The 14,421-nt window shown below is 41.6% G+C and overlaps 1 protein-coding gene across 4 annotated transcripts in view; it reads left to right on the top strand.

Moving 5' to 3' along the window:
- slc12a5a (solute carrier family 12 member 5a) overlaps positions 1-14,421 on the top strand; it is a 226,528-nt gene that overhangs the window by 84,683 nt on the left and 127,424 nt on the right. The window contains exon 1 of one of the 4 annotated variants that reach the window (XM_037534819.1): positions 3,629-4,011. The exons of 2 other annotated variants lie outside the window; for them this stretch is intronic. In XM_037534819.1, coding sequence (XP_037390716.1) covers positions 3,957-4,011 — 55 coding nt within the window. In that variant the 5' untranslated portion in view covers positions 3,629-3,956. Of the gene's footprint in view, positions 1-3,628; positions 4,012-14,421 lie in introns of those variants that run through there. One more of the 4 variants, XM_037534820.1, reaches the window with a different exon arrangement.

Below are 14,421 nucleotides of genomic sequence, written 5' to 3'. Positions count from 1 at the left end.
AGGACCCTAAAGTGGTTGGTCTACTGTTCTAGAAACACCAGAAGCTTCTTTTTTGTCTATTTCCATTTCTCAATGAGGCTTCTTGACTGCTATACAATCTTTCAGACCCACAGAGTGGATCCTGTGATTGTTTTCAGATCTAAAGCAAAAGTGGACATTGATTTTATCCTCTCTCTCAAATGATTAAAGCTTTAAGTGTTGTTTATCTGATAGGGACAGTTTTGGTGTCTACCAGGTCTTCCATGTTTTTAGGAGTCCCATTTTCTCTGTAGCTTTTCAGCATTTCTTTAACTACTTTTGCACCTTTACAGTTTGGAAACTTGTTTTTCCTTTGACTTTCTGCTTCCTTATGCATGAGGATTATCTTATATTTAAGACTTTTTAGAGGCTAATAAGAAAGAAATCTACAGGCAGTTAATGTGTAGCTGCTTGTGTGAATGTTAGGCCATGTTTACACTGCAGGTAAAAGTGGACTAACTCTGATTTTCTCATCAAATCTGGTATTTTTGTTTGGCTGTTTGCAACATCTTTTAAATGTGACTTTTATGCGACATTAGTCTGAACAGATCACCCTCCTAAACTGACCTGCATGCGCAAAACAACAATGCTTCGTGTACCACACTCATCCAGAGGCAAACAAAACGCCATTCCACTCCTGGAGGGTTCAGTTTCTTCTTCGCCTGCATCACAGGAACCATCATGAAGCTTGGCTGACAACTGGACTCATCACCCAGAAAGTGTTCGAGCTCGCCTTAAAAATTGTTTCAGATTCTTTATACTTTGCTTGCAGCCTTGATACTGCAGCCTTGTTCTCCTATGACCGTGTTCAGCCATTTCTTTTAAAATCAGGGTTTTTTTGCATAAGTCTCTTCTAATTTCTTGAACAGAAACATCACCCCAAATGTCTATGAGGTATCAGTTGCTCGAAATTGTTCGATTGACATAAAAATCACATGAATTCCCATCTGGCCATAAAATATCAGATTCAGTGTGTTTTTTGCAGTTCACACTGTAACATATGAAGATAAAGATTGTATTTAGGCCAATTTTACCACCTGTGTGAACCTAGCCTTAGAGTCTGAGTGAAAAGAGGACATAATGTCAGTGACTCCTTTGGGAATAGCTTTTATTGGGAGGACACAGCTGTAACTGGCTGATTGTATGATTGGAACAATGGAAGAGTTAAAGGGACAGCAGAGTGGACAAAAGTGAAGAGTAGACAAATAAAAAAACTGGTAGATTTACTCGTGTTGGGTGTTTGAAGCTTCTCTGTCATGTTCTGTTTGTGTGTGTGTGTGTGTGTGTGTGTGTGTGTGTGTGTGTGTGTGTGTGACATGCCCACATACGCCACAGCATCCTGTTTAAAATGCATGACTGATTTGAATTTTCTTACATAAATATGCCTCATATACACACCTGCCATTTAATGTGCAGTGCAGATTAATGCTTATGGTTGCCATGACAGCGATAATGACATTGCAAGATTAACAAAGGGGTTTGTCTCATTATCCCCTCAAACTCAAACACAATCTTCTTCTCAGATTTTGGCAGGTGCGCTCTCTCTCTCTCTCTCTCTCTCTCTCTCTCTCTCTCTCTCTCTCTCTCTCTCTCTCTCTCTCTCTCTCTCTCTCTCTCTCTCTCTCTCTCTCTCTCTCTCTCTCTCTCTCTCTCTCTCTCTCTCTCTCTCTCTCTCTCTCTCTCATGCAGCGACACTGGTCTGGTGGTGGTGTGTTAGTGTGTGCTGTGCTGGCATGAGTGGATCAGACACAGCAGTGCTGCTGGAGTTTTTAAACACCGTGTCCACTCTTTGTCCACTCTATTAGACACCCCTACCTTGTCGGTCCACCTTGTAGATATAAAGTCAGAGACGATAGCTTAGACCAGCGCAACACACACTAACACACCACCACCATGTCAGTGTTACTGCAGTGCTGAGGATGATCCACCACCCAAATAGTACCTGCTCTGTGAGGGTCCATGGGGGTCCTGACAACTGAAGAACAGGGTAAAAGGGGGCTAACAAAGTATCAGAGAAACCGATGGACTATAGTCTGTATTAGTAGAACTACAAAGTGCAGCTATACAGTAAGTGGAGCTGATAAAATGGACAATGAGTGTAGAAAAAAGGAGGTGTTCATAATGTTACACCTGATCGGTGTTTATAGTAATACATCCCAGAAGTATTATATACGAAAGTTCCTATTTGTAATGAGAACTGTGTTATATAATCCTAATCCCCTAAAAGCCACTTTCTTATTACTCTTATGGCTGCATGATAAAATATCATATTGCAATTATATAGCACATGTTGCAGTTGTAACAGACCTTACTATAAATCAAAAACATAATTGTGTTGCCTTCTGTGTATCAGTTCCTCAAAGATCAATAGTCCAATAATAATAACAAACCACATGTTATGCAGCCTTAATTGTCTTTTCTGCAAAAAAAAATGTGTAGCACCAAACACGCGCACACACACACACAGATGAGTGAGGTTAAGGCCGAGGCTGGGCGTTTCTACAGCTGAAGTCCCAGCAGATGTTCAGAAATCATTTACTGAGGTGAGGTGTTTGTGTGTGTGTGGGTGTGAGGTAATTGGGACTGAACCTCCCTCCGGTGGCTCTGCAGCTTCTCCAGTGTCTTCTAGGTTCCACTCAGCCATATGCAAAGGGACTGTTTTGATTCTTCTTGTTACTTTTGGATGATGAAGACTGTTTTTCTTCAGCAGCATGTAATCACAAAATCATTTTTTATGCAAAATTCCTCTCCAGTGAACAAAGTGCTCGTTTCAACAAAGTGCTCGTTTCCTTTGTTGTATGTAGAAAAGGAAGTGGAGCAGAGAATGTGATTTGTCTGTGGCTCCGTCACTCTTACCATGTTGGGTCTGAGGCTGAATGCTGATTGTATTGATTGTGTTCCTCAAAACAAATCTGAAGACACAAAAACGCAGTGTTATTATCTGACATGAAAAGCAGTGAGCAGGGGCTATTATTACTAAACCCACCATGAAGACAGACGAGAGAGAGAGAGAGAGACAGAGAGAGAGTAGATTCTTTGCATAATGCACTCTTCTGACAACTAGCAAATATGAAGAGCTGAAGAAATGGGTTATATGTAAATGTAGGTCTCTCACTTTCTCTCTTTATCTATCTATCTATCTATCTATCTATCTATCTATCTATCTATCTATCTATCTATCTATCTATCTATCTATCTATCTATCTATCTATCTATCTATCTATCTATCTATCTCCATTTTGCTTTCTGTCTTTTATCTCTATCTCACTTTCTATTTATCTTTTTTATCTCTCTTTCTGTCTTATTTCTCTCTTTCTCTCTCATTCTATTTATCTCGTCTCTCTCTTTCTCTCTACCCTTTTCTCTCTCTGTTTCTCTCTCTCTCTCTTTCTCTGTTTATCTAATTTCTTTTTCTTTCTCTCTATCTATCTTATCTCTCTCTCTATCTCCCTCTCTGTCTCTCTTTCTGTCTCTCTGTCACTCAGCTGTCTTGGTGAACGTGAGCGAGCGTGTATGTGTCCAGCCCCCGTGTGTGTCTGCATGTGTGTGAGCGGACGAGCAAGTGAGAGAGAACGTTCCATCATCCAACTCCTGCAGCTCTCTGCGATACCCTCCTCCTCCTCCTCCTCCTCCTCCTTCTGAAAAAAGAGAGAGTCAGAGAAAGAGAGAGAGAGAGAGAGAAAGAGAGAGAGAGAGAGAGAGGGGAGACGACGAGAAGAAGAGAGGGGAAAAAAGCGCTCTCATTTTCCATCGGTGTCGTTCTTCCTCTCAGCTCCAGCAGGGAAAGAAAGGAGGACAGGAGGGTAAATCTGTCCATCTCTTCCCCTCTCTCTTCCACCTCTCTGAATTTGAGTGGGAGTGCGTGGTTTTTTTTTCCTCTCTCACCGTGAGTGGAGGACAGTTCGGAGCAGGGGAGCGAGGAGCAGCGGAGAGCCAGGATGCTCAACAACCTGACCGAGTGTGAGGAGGGAGAGGGGGGAGCGAACAGCCAAGGTGAGTGCTGGAATCTCTCTCTCTCTCTCCCATACAGACAGAGTGTCGTTTTACCGTCATTCCGTTAGCAGCGTTACGCTCCAGTATGCAGTGCACATGAACGCAGTGCAGTCACATGCTGCGCACACATGATCCGTCACACACTCGCAGCACATACACACCCACGCATGCGGCCGTGGATAGATGAGGAGGAGGGAAGATGGAGAGATGGAGAGAGTAGGAGGAGGAATGTGTTCTGCTGGTTCTCCCTGCATCGCATCCTCTCTCCTCTTTTACTGCATGGCTGCCGTGACTAGAATTGTAATTGGCTCTTTTGTGTGTGTGTGTGTGTGTGTGTGTGTGTGTGTGTGTGTGTGTGTGTGCGCTCTGATGATCCAGTGCTCACCGTCACACACACACACACTTCAGAAAGCTGCTACTCCTGTGAGCTTCACGGAGTCACGTCTGAAATGCTCTTCACTCCTGGTGAAGATGAAGATGCCAACTTGTGCTGTCACTCAAGCCCCATTCTCTCTACAGGTCTCTCTCTCTCTCTCTCTCTCTCTCTCTCTCTCTCTCTCTCTCTCTCTCTCTCTCTCTCTCTCTCTCTCTCTCTCTCTCTCTCTCACCTACTTATGCTCTGACTCGCTTTCTCTCTTTTTATCAAGGTGTCTCTCTCTCACCCACTTACGCTCTGACTCTTTCTCTTTTCTTATCAAGCTCTCTCTCTTTCTCTCTCTCTTTCTCTCACTCTCATCCACTTACGCTTTGACTCTTTCTCTCTTTTTGTCAAGCTCTCTCGCGCTCTCTCTCTCTCTCTCTCTCTCTCTCTCTACTTCTGTGTCTATCTCTCCTACTGTCTATCTTGGCTTGTTTTTCTCTCTCTTTTTCTTCTGTTTCTCTACATGCCTCTCTCTCTCACCCACTTGTGCTCTGACTTTCTTTTAATCAATCAATCAATCAATCAATCTCTCTCTCTCTCTCTCTCTCTGTCTGTCTGTCTGTCTGTCTGTCTGTCTGTCTCTCTCTGTCTAACTGTCTTCATCTCTCCCACTGTCTATCTTGTCTTTCTGTTCTGTTTTTCTTCTATATGTCTCTATATGCCTCTTTTTCTCTATCTCTCTCTCTCTCTCTCTCTCTCTCTCTCTCTCTCTCTCTCTCTCTCTCTCTCTCTCTCTCTCTGTTTTTCTTCTATATGTCTCTATGTGCCTCTCCTTCTCTCTCTCTCTCTGTTTTTCTTCTATATGTCTCTATATGCCTCTACATTCTCTCGCCCTCTCTCTCACCCACTTATGCTCTGTCTTTCTTGTCCTCTTTTTTTATTAATCCCTCTCTCTCTCACTGTCTATGTTGTCTTTCTCTTTTTCTTACATCTCTCTTTTTCCATCTTTCTGACTCTCTCATCTTTCTGACTCTCATCTTTCTCTCTCTCTTCTCTCTCTCTCTCGCTCTCTCTCCCTCTCTTTCTTATCCTGTCTCATGCTGTCTTTCTTTACTCTTTTCCTTTTTCTTTGCTCTGTCTCTGTACTCTTGTTTATGTCTATCTCTTTCTTCTATCTCTCCATTGCTCTTTTTCTCACTCTCCCTCTCTTTTACTGTCTTTCTCTCTTCTTTCTCCATGTCTCATATTTTGTCTCCTGTCTCATTTCTGTCTTCTCTCATACTTATTTCAATCTTATTCTTTTTCTCTCTTTCTTCTGTCTTTCATATTAATTCTCTTTCTCTTCTGTCTCTCTGCTTCTCTCTCTGTCTCTCTGTCCCTCTCTGTCTCTCTCTCTCTTTCTCTCTCTAAGGCAGTGCTCCAGACTGCCTCAGCTGTGCCTTGCTTTGTAAAATCCCGTCTCCTTCAGGACAGCATCCTACAAATCCCCATGTTGGGTCATGGCAACTGCACCACAGCAATGCTGCCACGGTAACAGTGGTGACTCTGAACTAATGGGAACCAACACAAGTCAGCCAGTGTCACCTGCTTCTATCTGCAGGTCCAAATATATGGGAAGCATATGAATATGTATGAGCATTCATATTTCTCTTAATTACTGCTGTTTTATTGGATGAGGTGGGGGCGTTTAGAACATCAACGTATGATGACACCGAGGCTGCAGATCTTATCAAGGACACTTTTTTTCCCTCACACACCAATTAATCACACACCCACTTATGTGGAACAAATCAGATTAATAAAGATGTATGTGTGTGTGCGTGTGTGTGTGCGTGTGTGTGTGCGTGTGCGCGTGCGTGTGTGTGTGTGTGCGTGTGTGTGCGTGTGTGCATGCGTGTGTGTGTGTGTGTGTGTGTATGTATAACACGGAAGGTTTCTTGCTGCTTTATCAGTTGTGGAATAGTTATTGAGAATAGCATGTGTGCTTGCAGATGTTGGTCTTATACAGGTGTATTGTTGGTTTAGTCTCAATTATAACACTTAGCTGGAGATTCATTCTCATATACATAATCACAATTAATAATTAAATGAGCTTTTTGTTGATTTCATTCATCATTGTTATAGTACAAGCTTTTAAATTGTATAATTTGCTACTTTCCTTTTTATCCTTACCTATTAATTAACATCAGGATGCACATAATCTAATGATGAAATGACCACTCTTTCTACATAATTATGGGTAGAGTCAAGCATAACATAAAGGGTAACTGCACCGCTTTTTCAAAATTGCTGCATAGTTCAATCATTAAGGTGTAAACAAAGAAATTCAGAGTGGTTTAATATAAAAAAGCTCCATTCTAGAGAAACATACTGAGTCAGACTTGTTCACAGTGGTGTTGATAGGAACCAGATGTCCGAAAGCATTCTAAAGACTCCCTTACATAAAGTTAGGGTTGTGAATATCCTGCCCAATGTAAAGTTCATTCTTTTACCATGCAGGGAGTGCATTGACATTATCTATTTTGTTTGTTGTAATAAACAAGTTTAGCAAACTCTTTACAAAGTGATAATTCTCAAAAATAGCAGTTCACACATCAGCATACCATTGCGTTTTACCTTCTGATGTACCAACTAGATATATAATAGTGTTTAGTAACTTTGTCCTCAGCAAGAAGAAAAAAGACCCGCATAAAGTCAGTAGCAATTGTTACCAGATAAGATGTTCTGCTAATGAAACTGTTTGAGCTCAAATAAACTGCCTACTCAGTGCTTCCCTCTACGCATATCATTATACATGGTAAAAGTTTTGGTAACACTTTATTTAAAGGCTACCTACATAGGAACTTTATGACATATGCACAAGTGTTTAATAGCATATTTATAAAGAAATATTTGAGTGTTCATGAACAGCTTATGTAGTTAATCACAAGATGGTAAATCACAATTTATTGCCCTAGTTATAACTAGACATATATAACTAGGTCTTATAAGCTCCAATGCTTGAGCATCATACTTTATAACAGTGTTGCATTATATATTACACATTATTCATTATATTATAATATTATATATTAGATTAAATGTCTGTACCCCCTCTGCTGACCCCTTAAAATGCCAGGCTTCTTACGTTTTGCTTCATAAACAATCTTACGTCATCTTGCGATTAGTGGCGTAAGCTGTTGATCAGTACTCAAGCTTTGCTTTATTACCACATAGTTCAACTCTTATGCATTTGTTATGCTGTTATGTGTAAAATGTTATAAAGTGTTTAATAAAGTGTTATCAACGTTTTCTCTTCCTGACATGCAATATAATATGTCTTCTGCTTTCTTTTATTGTTTATACGTCATCAACAACTAATTAAAAAAGAAAAAAAAAAACATGCGTTCAAATTCTGTTTGTTGCAAAAACCGTATCATTTTGAAAATGCTGTATAAAATAATCACTGTCAGACCAAACGACCACAGCTCAAATAACCCAGTTCGTCAGTTACATAATAATCATGACAGGCTCTTATTGGTCTCTTCATTCTTGTACAGAACTGAGGTTCCTTCCCTACATGGTAAACCCCGTCTCTCAAGATGACGACACCGAAGGAGATCATTTACGTAATTCGACTTTTTTCTTCCGCTCAGACCCTTTCAGTCCTTCGTGCTGCTTTCACATTATTCTTTCACATCATTTTATTCACTGAAACCTTCAGCACGTCGTTCCACATTAACCTCCATGCGCAGCAGTAAAAGAGCAGCCATCACCTTGGCTCTGTCTAGCCCTCTCCGTGGTGCTGAAAGCAGTCAGGCTGAGTGAGCGAGGCTGCAGTGCTGCTGTCCAAGGTCCTGATTTATCCTCTTCATTGCGTGCTGAGTTACAGCCTGGGCGGGATTATCAGGAGATTTGGGCGAGCAACTCCGCATCTCGCTCCTCCGAGATGAAAGGCATTCATCTCCAGATGCATTCGCTGTCCGCCCTGTTAGCATATTCATGAGATGCAATTTGATTATGCCATTTGTTAATTTTCGGGAGAAGCTTGATGCTTTTCTCAGAGAGAAAATGAAACTTATTTATATCTTTTCGAGATGTGCAAGCAGTGGGGTCGAATACGGTGGTCATTTCATCAGTAATTCATTTTTTTTGCACATATGGTTGAGCAATATGACAATATGAAATCGTCGTCATCATTAATCATGTCATTGACTGGATGTTTTCTCAAAAAGTCATCTAACAGATGTTCAAGTGTCATAGCTGTTTAAAGTTTAGCTTTGTATTCGGGGGATTATATATTCAAGTCCCAAAGACCCCTGGAGTCTAAATGAGCAGAACTGGTTTTAGTAGATGTGGTGAAACATGCAGTAAAATAAATATATGTTATTTTTACTCTGAGTTTTTCAGAACGGTTTTAATACGGTTATGCTTCTCTAATTTGATAGAGCTTTGTATCCTTTAAACACTAGAAAACCAAAATACTGCAATATGTATCATGAAAATGAAGAAGTGTTATGATATTCTGTTACAGTGCTTCCCAGTGGAGGGTTCGTTAAAAAGCAATTTTGTAATTGAGATGTGTAAATGTGGAACTTTTTAAAGGGACATTCCATTAAGACTAGAAAAACTCTCCTCTGATTGATGTATCTTGAGGGTGGAAAGAGCTTTTTGGAAACTAAAACTGCCTTATAGTGGATTTTTGGGGTTTGCAGAGGATTTTTTTTACTTTTTTTTGCTGACTGAATTCAAAAGAAAGCCAGACAGCTTTACGTTACTGCTAGAAAATTCTAAAACACAACTACCCGCCCCCCAAAGCAATTGCACTTTCTTAGTAGTTCCTTCCAACATTAAGATATATCATCAGAAGTGGGTTTTCCTGGTCTGGCCAGAGCGTCCCTTCAAAGCCTTCAAAGAGAACTAAAGGATTTTTTTTTTTTTAAAAGAAATATATGAAATATGCATCACATTTAAGAAGCATTTGTTTATTTATTTATTCATTCATTCAGTATAATTAACAAATGCTCAACACACTTGGAGGACAACACTAACTGCCAATTCTGTTACGGCAGAAGTCAGATGCTGTCACCCCTTCCACCGGCTTTGCAGAGTCTAACACTCCTCACTCCGTTCAAAAAACTCCAACTCCCAGAATCCTCTGGGGGATCACATGACCACAGACTCTCAACCATCCACCTATCTGAGTTCCTGAGCACCTGGTTGTTGATTCTCAACGCTTGTTCTAGTGCCTATGTAACCTGTTTAGTCCATAGGCTCATTGCAAAGTATAGTATCTATAGTCTGTTGCGCATCACCGAGCCTTTATTTTAGTTTATTCCTGGTTTGTTTTCTTGCTCACCTTTTGCATTCTCAGTTCTAGACTGACCTCTTTTTGACCCTGTTTTCTCTTTTGTGTAGTTAATATGCTCCCAGCACACTTATGCCCATTTTAAAGCTCAATTACCATTTGTGTGCTGAATTTAACACTTTAGAAAGAATAAAACTTGAAATGCAGCCTCTGCAAAATGTTATGTTTTATTTTTTCCAGTGTGATAAACTCAAATAAATAGAAATTGTGCATTAAAAGTTTGACAAAAAGGTCATATTTAGAATCATTGCCTGTCAAGGGTCTATTAACTTACTACTTAGAAAATCCACAAAACATTTGACCAAGGATGATCAATCTATTGCATATAACCGTAAGAGACAGAACCTCACTCTGAAATTCAGCAGTGACGTCACTGCTGAGAGAGTGAGTCTTCCATGGGAGGATTAGTGTCAAGCACCTGTATGAAAAAGCCCTTGAAAGGTAATTAGGAAGCAGAGCTATAGCGTGTTTTATGAATGCAAAAGATGCGTCATGCGTTTTACTCTCACTCACTCAACCACACGCGCTCATCAGTGTGCTGGAAGTTGGTGCTGGAGTTATCTGAGCAGTGCTTATGCATTCAGACGCCAGCCGTGCTGATAGACAGTGCGTGAAGGATGTGACATCACAGCTAGCATGCTAATGAGCGGAGCAACCTCGCTTGATAATGATCGAAGCTGTCAGATCTCAATGCTGGCTCACACACAGCCCTTAAAACCACAAACCACAACCTTTTGGCCTCTTTCACTCCACCCAGGTGTCTTGTCTTTGCTTGCATTAGGAGTTTTGGCTGGAGTGAAACAGTAATTCTTTTAAGTGGGAGAAGGAGATTCTGAGCTTACAGGCTACATTACATTTGCACTTATTTTGTTAGCAGAGACACTAGGACTTCTGAATGATCCCGATATAAAAGGCAGCTATGTGAAGAAGACACAGCACCATCTAATCCTGTAATCTAGCTCCTGTCTGTGAGCAGCTGAGCGTTGCAACTGACTGATCAACCCTGTTCAACTGGATAAGCTTTAATGATGACATTGTCACTGTCCACAAAGAAAAACTTGTATTTCCATTTTTCTTTTACTTTTCTGCATCTTTTGAGAGCAGCAACTGTGCATTGTGTCAATGTTGTGATGAAAGGACAAATGGAAATGGTCTGAAATTACTTGGAAAAAATCCCATGACATTGTGTTACATTAAAAGGAAAAGTTTTTGCCTTCTCCTATAAAGTTACCACTTTGGAGATGCCTAAACATTGTTGAATTTTTGAGGGCTAATGTTTAACGACTTAGAAGCGAATTCCACCAACTTTTCAAAATTTCTGCCTAATTAAATTCAGAGGTGAAGAGATCAAACCCTCTTGGCCAGGGGACTCTGTCTGTTGTCTGGACAAGTAAAGTTTATTCATTGCGTATGCAGGTCTCAGACATCCAGCCAGCCAGACTGACACAGTTATATAGCTGGACTGAATCCAAGATTAGAGCCAGCTTATACAGGACAAATAACAGGTGGGACAAACATGACCATATATGGATAAACACAAAGGTAGACAGCCTAAAATATAACTTCAGCACATGCACACAGATACAGCACATTTCACAATGATAAATACCTTCAAGAGTCAGAATTATTCACAGTGGTGGTGATAGGAACCAGATGTCTGAAGAGTTTAATGCCTCTGAAAGCTCCCTCACAGAAAGTTATTACACAACATGGTTATGAATATTCTGCCTGATGACTGAGACACTGGAAAGGCAATAGAAAAGGTTTTGGCCTAAAACACATTTAAAAAACATTGATGCTAGAGAGGCACATGCAGGGTGTTGTATAGCAAAATAGCCCCCATTGTATAGAACCCCGAGTTTATATGTTTCTAATATTAAACCACCCTGGATTACTTTGTTCAGCAGTTAAATTATGGAGAAATTTGGAAGAATCTACAGACTTTCTCTTCAAGAAGGCTACTTTGATTAGATCTGCTTACTTTGAAATGATCATAAATAACAACATAGGAGGAGAAACTGACTTGACGAACTGGCAAAAATATAACCATATAAATACGACACTACTGTGACACAATGAGTGTCACAATATTTCGCTTACCTGAGGTTTGATCAGCTGGAACAGACAAAAAAGCATAAGTACAGACACATTTTATTATTATAAGATTGGAGATGTTGTCTTCTTACAGGTGGTCTTTTCTCCTCAGTCGACAATGAAACATATTAGTTTGTCAGAAACATAGATTTTCACTGTGTGTAGGCGTAGATTACATTAGCTAGAGAGGTTACCCTCATCACTTTGTCTAGTTAGCCGCACTATATCTGCATTCTCAGCCACTTCCTTAACAACATCCCTGGGAAGGAGGAGGAGCGAGAACAGAAAAGTAACATAATTGGAAGCTTATTGAAAATGTCGAAGTTTTATTTATTTATTTGGAGCTTGCGCTCTTTTCTCTCTCTCTCACTCTCTCTCCCTCCCTCCCTCCCTCCCTCTCTCTCTCTCTCTCTCTCTCTCTCTCTCTCTCTCTCTCTCTCTCTCTCTCTCTCTCTCTCTCTCTCTCTCTGTCACTCTCTCTCTCTCTCTCTCTTTCTCTCTGTCACTCTCTCTCGCTCTCCTTCACTCTTTCTGTCTGTCTCTCTGTCTCTGTCACTCTCTCTCTCACTCTCCTTCACTCTTACTGTCTGTCTGTCTCTCTCACAGTCTCTCGCTCTCTCTCACTCTCTCTGTCACTCTCGCTCTCTCTCTCTGTCACTGTCTCTCTCTCTCACTCTCTTTCACTCTTTCTGGCTGTCTCTCTCTGTCTCTCTCTCTAGCTCTCTCTCTCACTCCCTCTGTCTCTTGCTCTCTCTCTCTTTTACTCGCGCTCTCTCTCTCTTTCGGTCTCTCACTCTCTCTGTCTCTTGCTCTCTCACTCTCTGTCTCTGTCTCTTGCTCTCTCACTCTGTCTCTTGCGCTCTCTCTCTCTCGCTCTCTCTGTCTCTTGCTCTCGCTCTCCCTCTCTCTCTCACTCTCTCCCTCCCTCCCTCTCTCTCTTCCCTTCTCCTTTATCTACACTCTCCCTCGTTGCCTCACTTTCTCGTTCTCTCTCTCTCTCTCTCTCTCTCTCTCTCTCTCTCTGTCTCTCTCTCTTTCTCTCTGTCACTCTCTCTCACACTCTCACTCTCTCTCTCTCTCTCTCTCTCTCTCACTCTCTCTCTCGCTCTCTCACTCTCTGTCTCTGTCACTCTCTCTCTCGCTCTCCTTCACTCTTTCTGTCTGTCTCTCTGTCACTCTCTCTCTCGCTCTCTCACTCTCTGTCTCTGTCACTCTCTCTCTCTCACTCTCCTTCACTCTTTCTGTCTGTCTGTTTCTCTCTCTGTCTCTCGCTCTCTCTCACTCTCTCTGTCACTCTCGCTCTCTCTCTCTGTCACTGTCTCTCTCTCTGTCACTCTCTCTCTCACTCTCTTTCACTCTTTCTGGCTGTCTCTCTCTGTCTCTCTCTCTAGCTCTCTCTCTCTCACTCCCTCTGTCTCTTGCTCTCTCTCTCTTTTACTCACGCTCTCTCTCTCTCTCTCTCTCTTTCGGTCTCTCACTCTCTCCGTCTCTTGCTCTCGCTGTCCCTCTCTCTCTCACTCTCTCCCTCCCTCCCTCTCTCTCTTCCCTTCTCCTTTATCTACACTCTCCCCCGTTGCCTCACTTTCTCGTTCTCCCTCTCTCTCTCGCTCTCTCTGTCTCTTGCTCTCGCTGTCCCTCTCTCTCTTTCTCGTTCTCCCTCTCTCTCACTCTCTCTGTCTCTCTCTCTCTCTCTCTCTCTCTCTCTCTCTCTCTCTCTGTCACTCTCTCTCTTGCTCTTCTTCACTCTTTCTGTCTGTCTCTCTCTCTCTCTTTGTCTCTCTCTTGCTCTCCCTCTCTCCCTCTCTTTCTCTCTCTGACTCTCTCATGCTCTCCTTCTCTCTCTCTCTCTCTCTCTCTCTCTCTCTCTCTCTCTCTCTCTCTCTCTCTCTCTCTCTCTCTCTCTGTCTCTGTCTTTGTCTGTCTCTCTCTCTCTCTCTCTTTCTTTCTCTCTCTCTCTCTCTCATGCTCTCCTTCTCTTGCTCTGTCTGTCTCTCTATCTCTCTCTCTTTGTCTCTCTCTGTCTGTCTCTCTCCGTCTCTCTCTCTGTCACTTACTGTCCCTCTCTCTTTCTCCCTCTCCCTCTTTCATTTTCTGTCTCTCTCTCTCTGTCTCTTACTGTCCCTCTATCTTTCTCGTTCTCCCTCTCGCTGTCCCTCTCTCACTGTCTCTCTCTCTCTCTCTGATTCTCTCTGTCCAGTCTCCTGTCTCCTGCCACAAAAGGCCGTTAATGATGATTTAGTTTCAGCTGACTGCACAACACTGTAAATGCTCCTCTGAGAATCGCTCCCATTCTAGAGAGGAGTTTTTATAATCCCGCTGCTGTCGGAGCAAAACATCATATCTCCATTTTTGTATGATTGTAATAAATTATGATTTTGATGTACTTTGTAATAAAATGTATGTTGCCCTTCACATTTTTTGTAAATTTCATGATGATTGGACCAAAAGAAATGACCCAAATTGACTTGGAAAAAATTCTGGTTCCAGTGTCACACATTAAAAGTAAAGTAAATTTTTTTCCTTCTACTGTAATTCACCATTTTGGAGATACAAGGTTTTGTTCCGACAGCAGCGACACATATTTTTGTTATTTCTGAAAGAGAACACG

Source organism: Pygocentrus nattereri, chromosome 26 (assembly GCF_015220715.1).
Source record: "Pygocentrus nattereri isolate fPygNat1 chromosome 26, fPygNat1.pri, whole genome shotgun sequence".
Lineage (NCBI taxonomy): Eukaryota > Metazoa > Chordata > Actinopteri > Characiformes > Serrasalmidae > Pygocentrus > Pygocentrus nattereri.
Note: the sequence above shows the minus strand (reverse complement) of the source record. Positions and strands in the feature narration are given on the sequence as shown.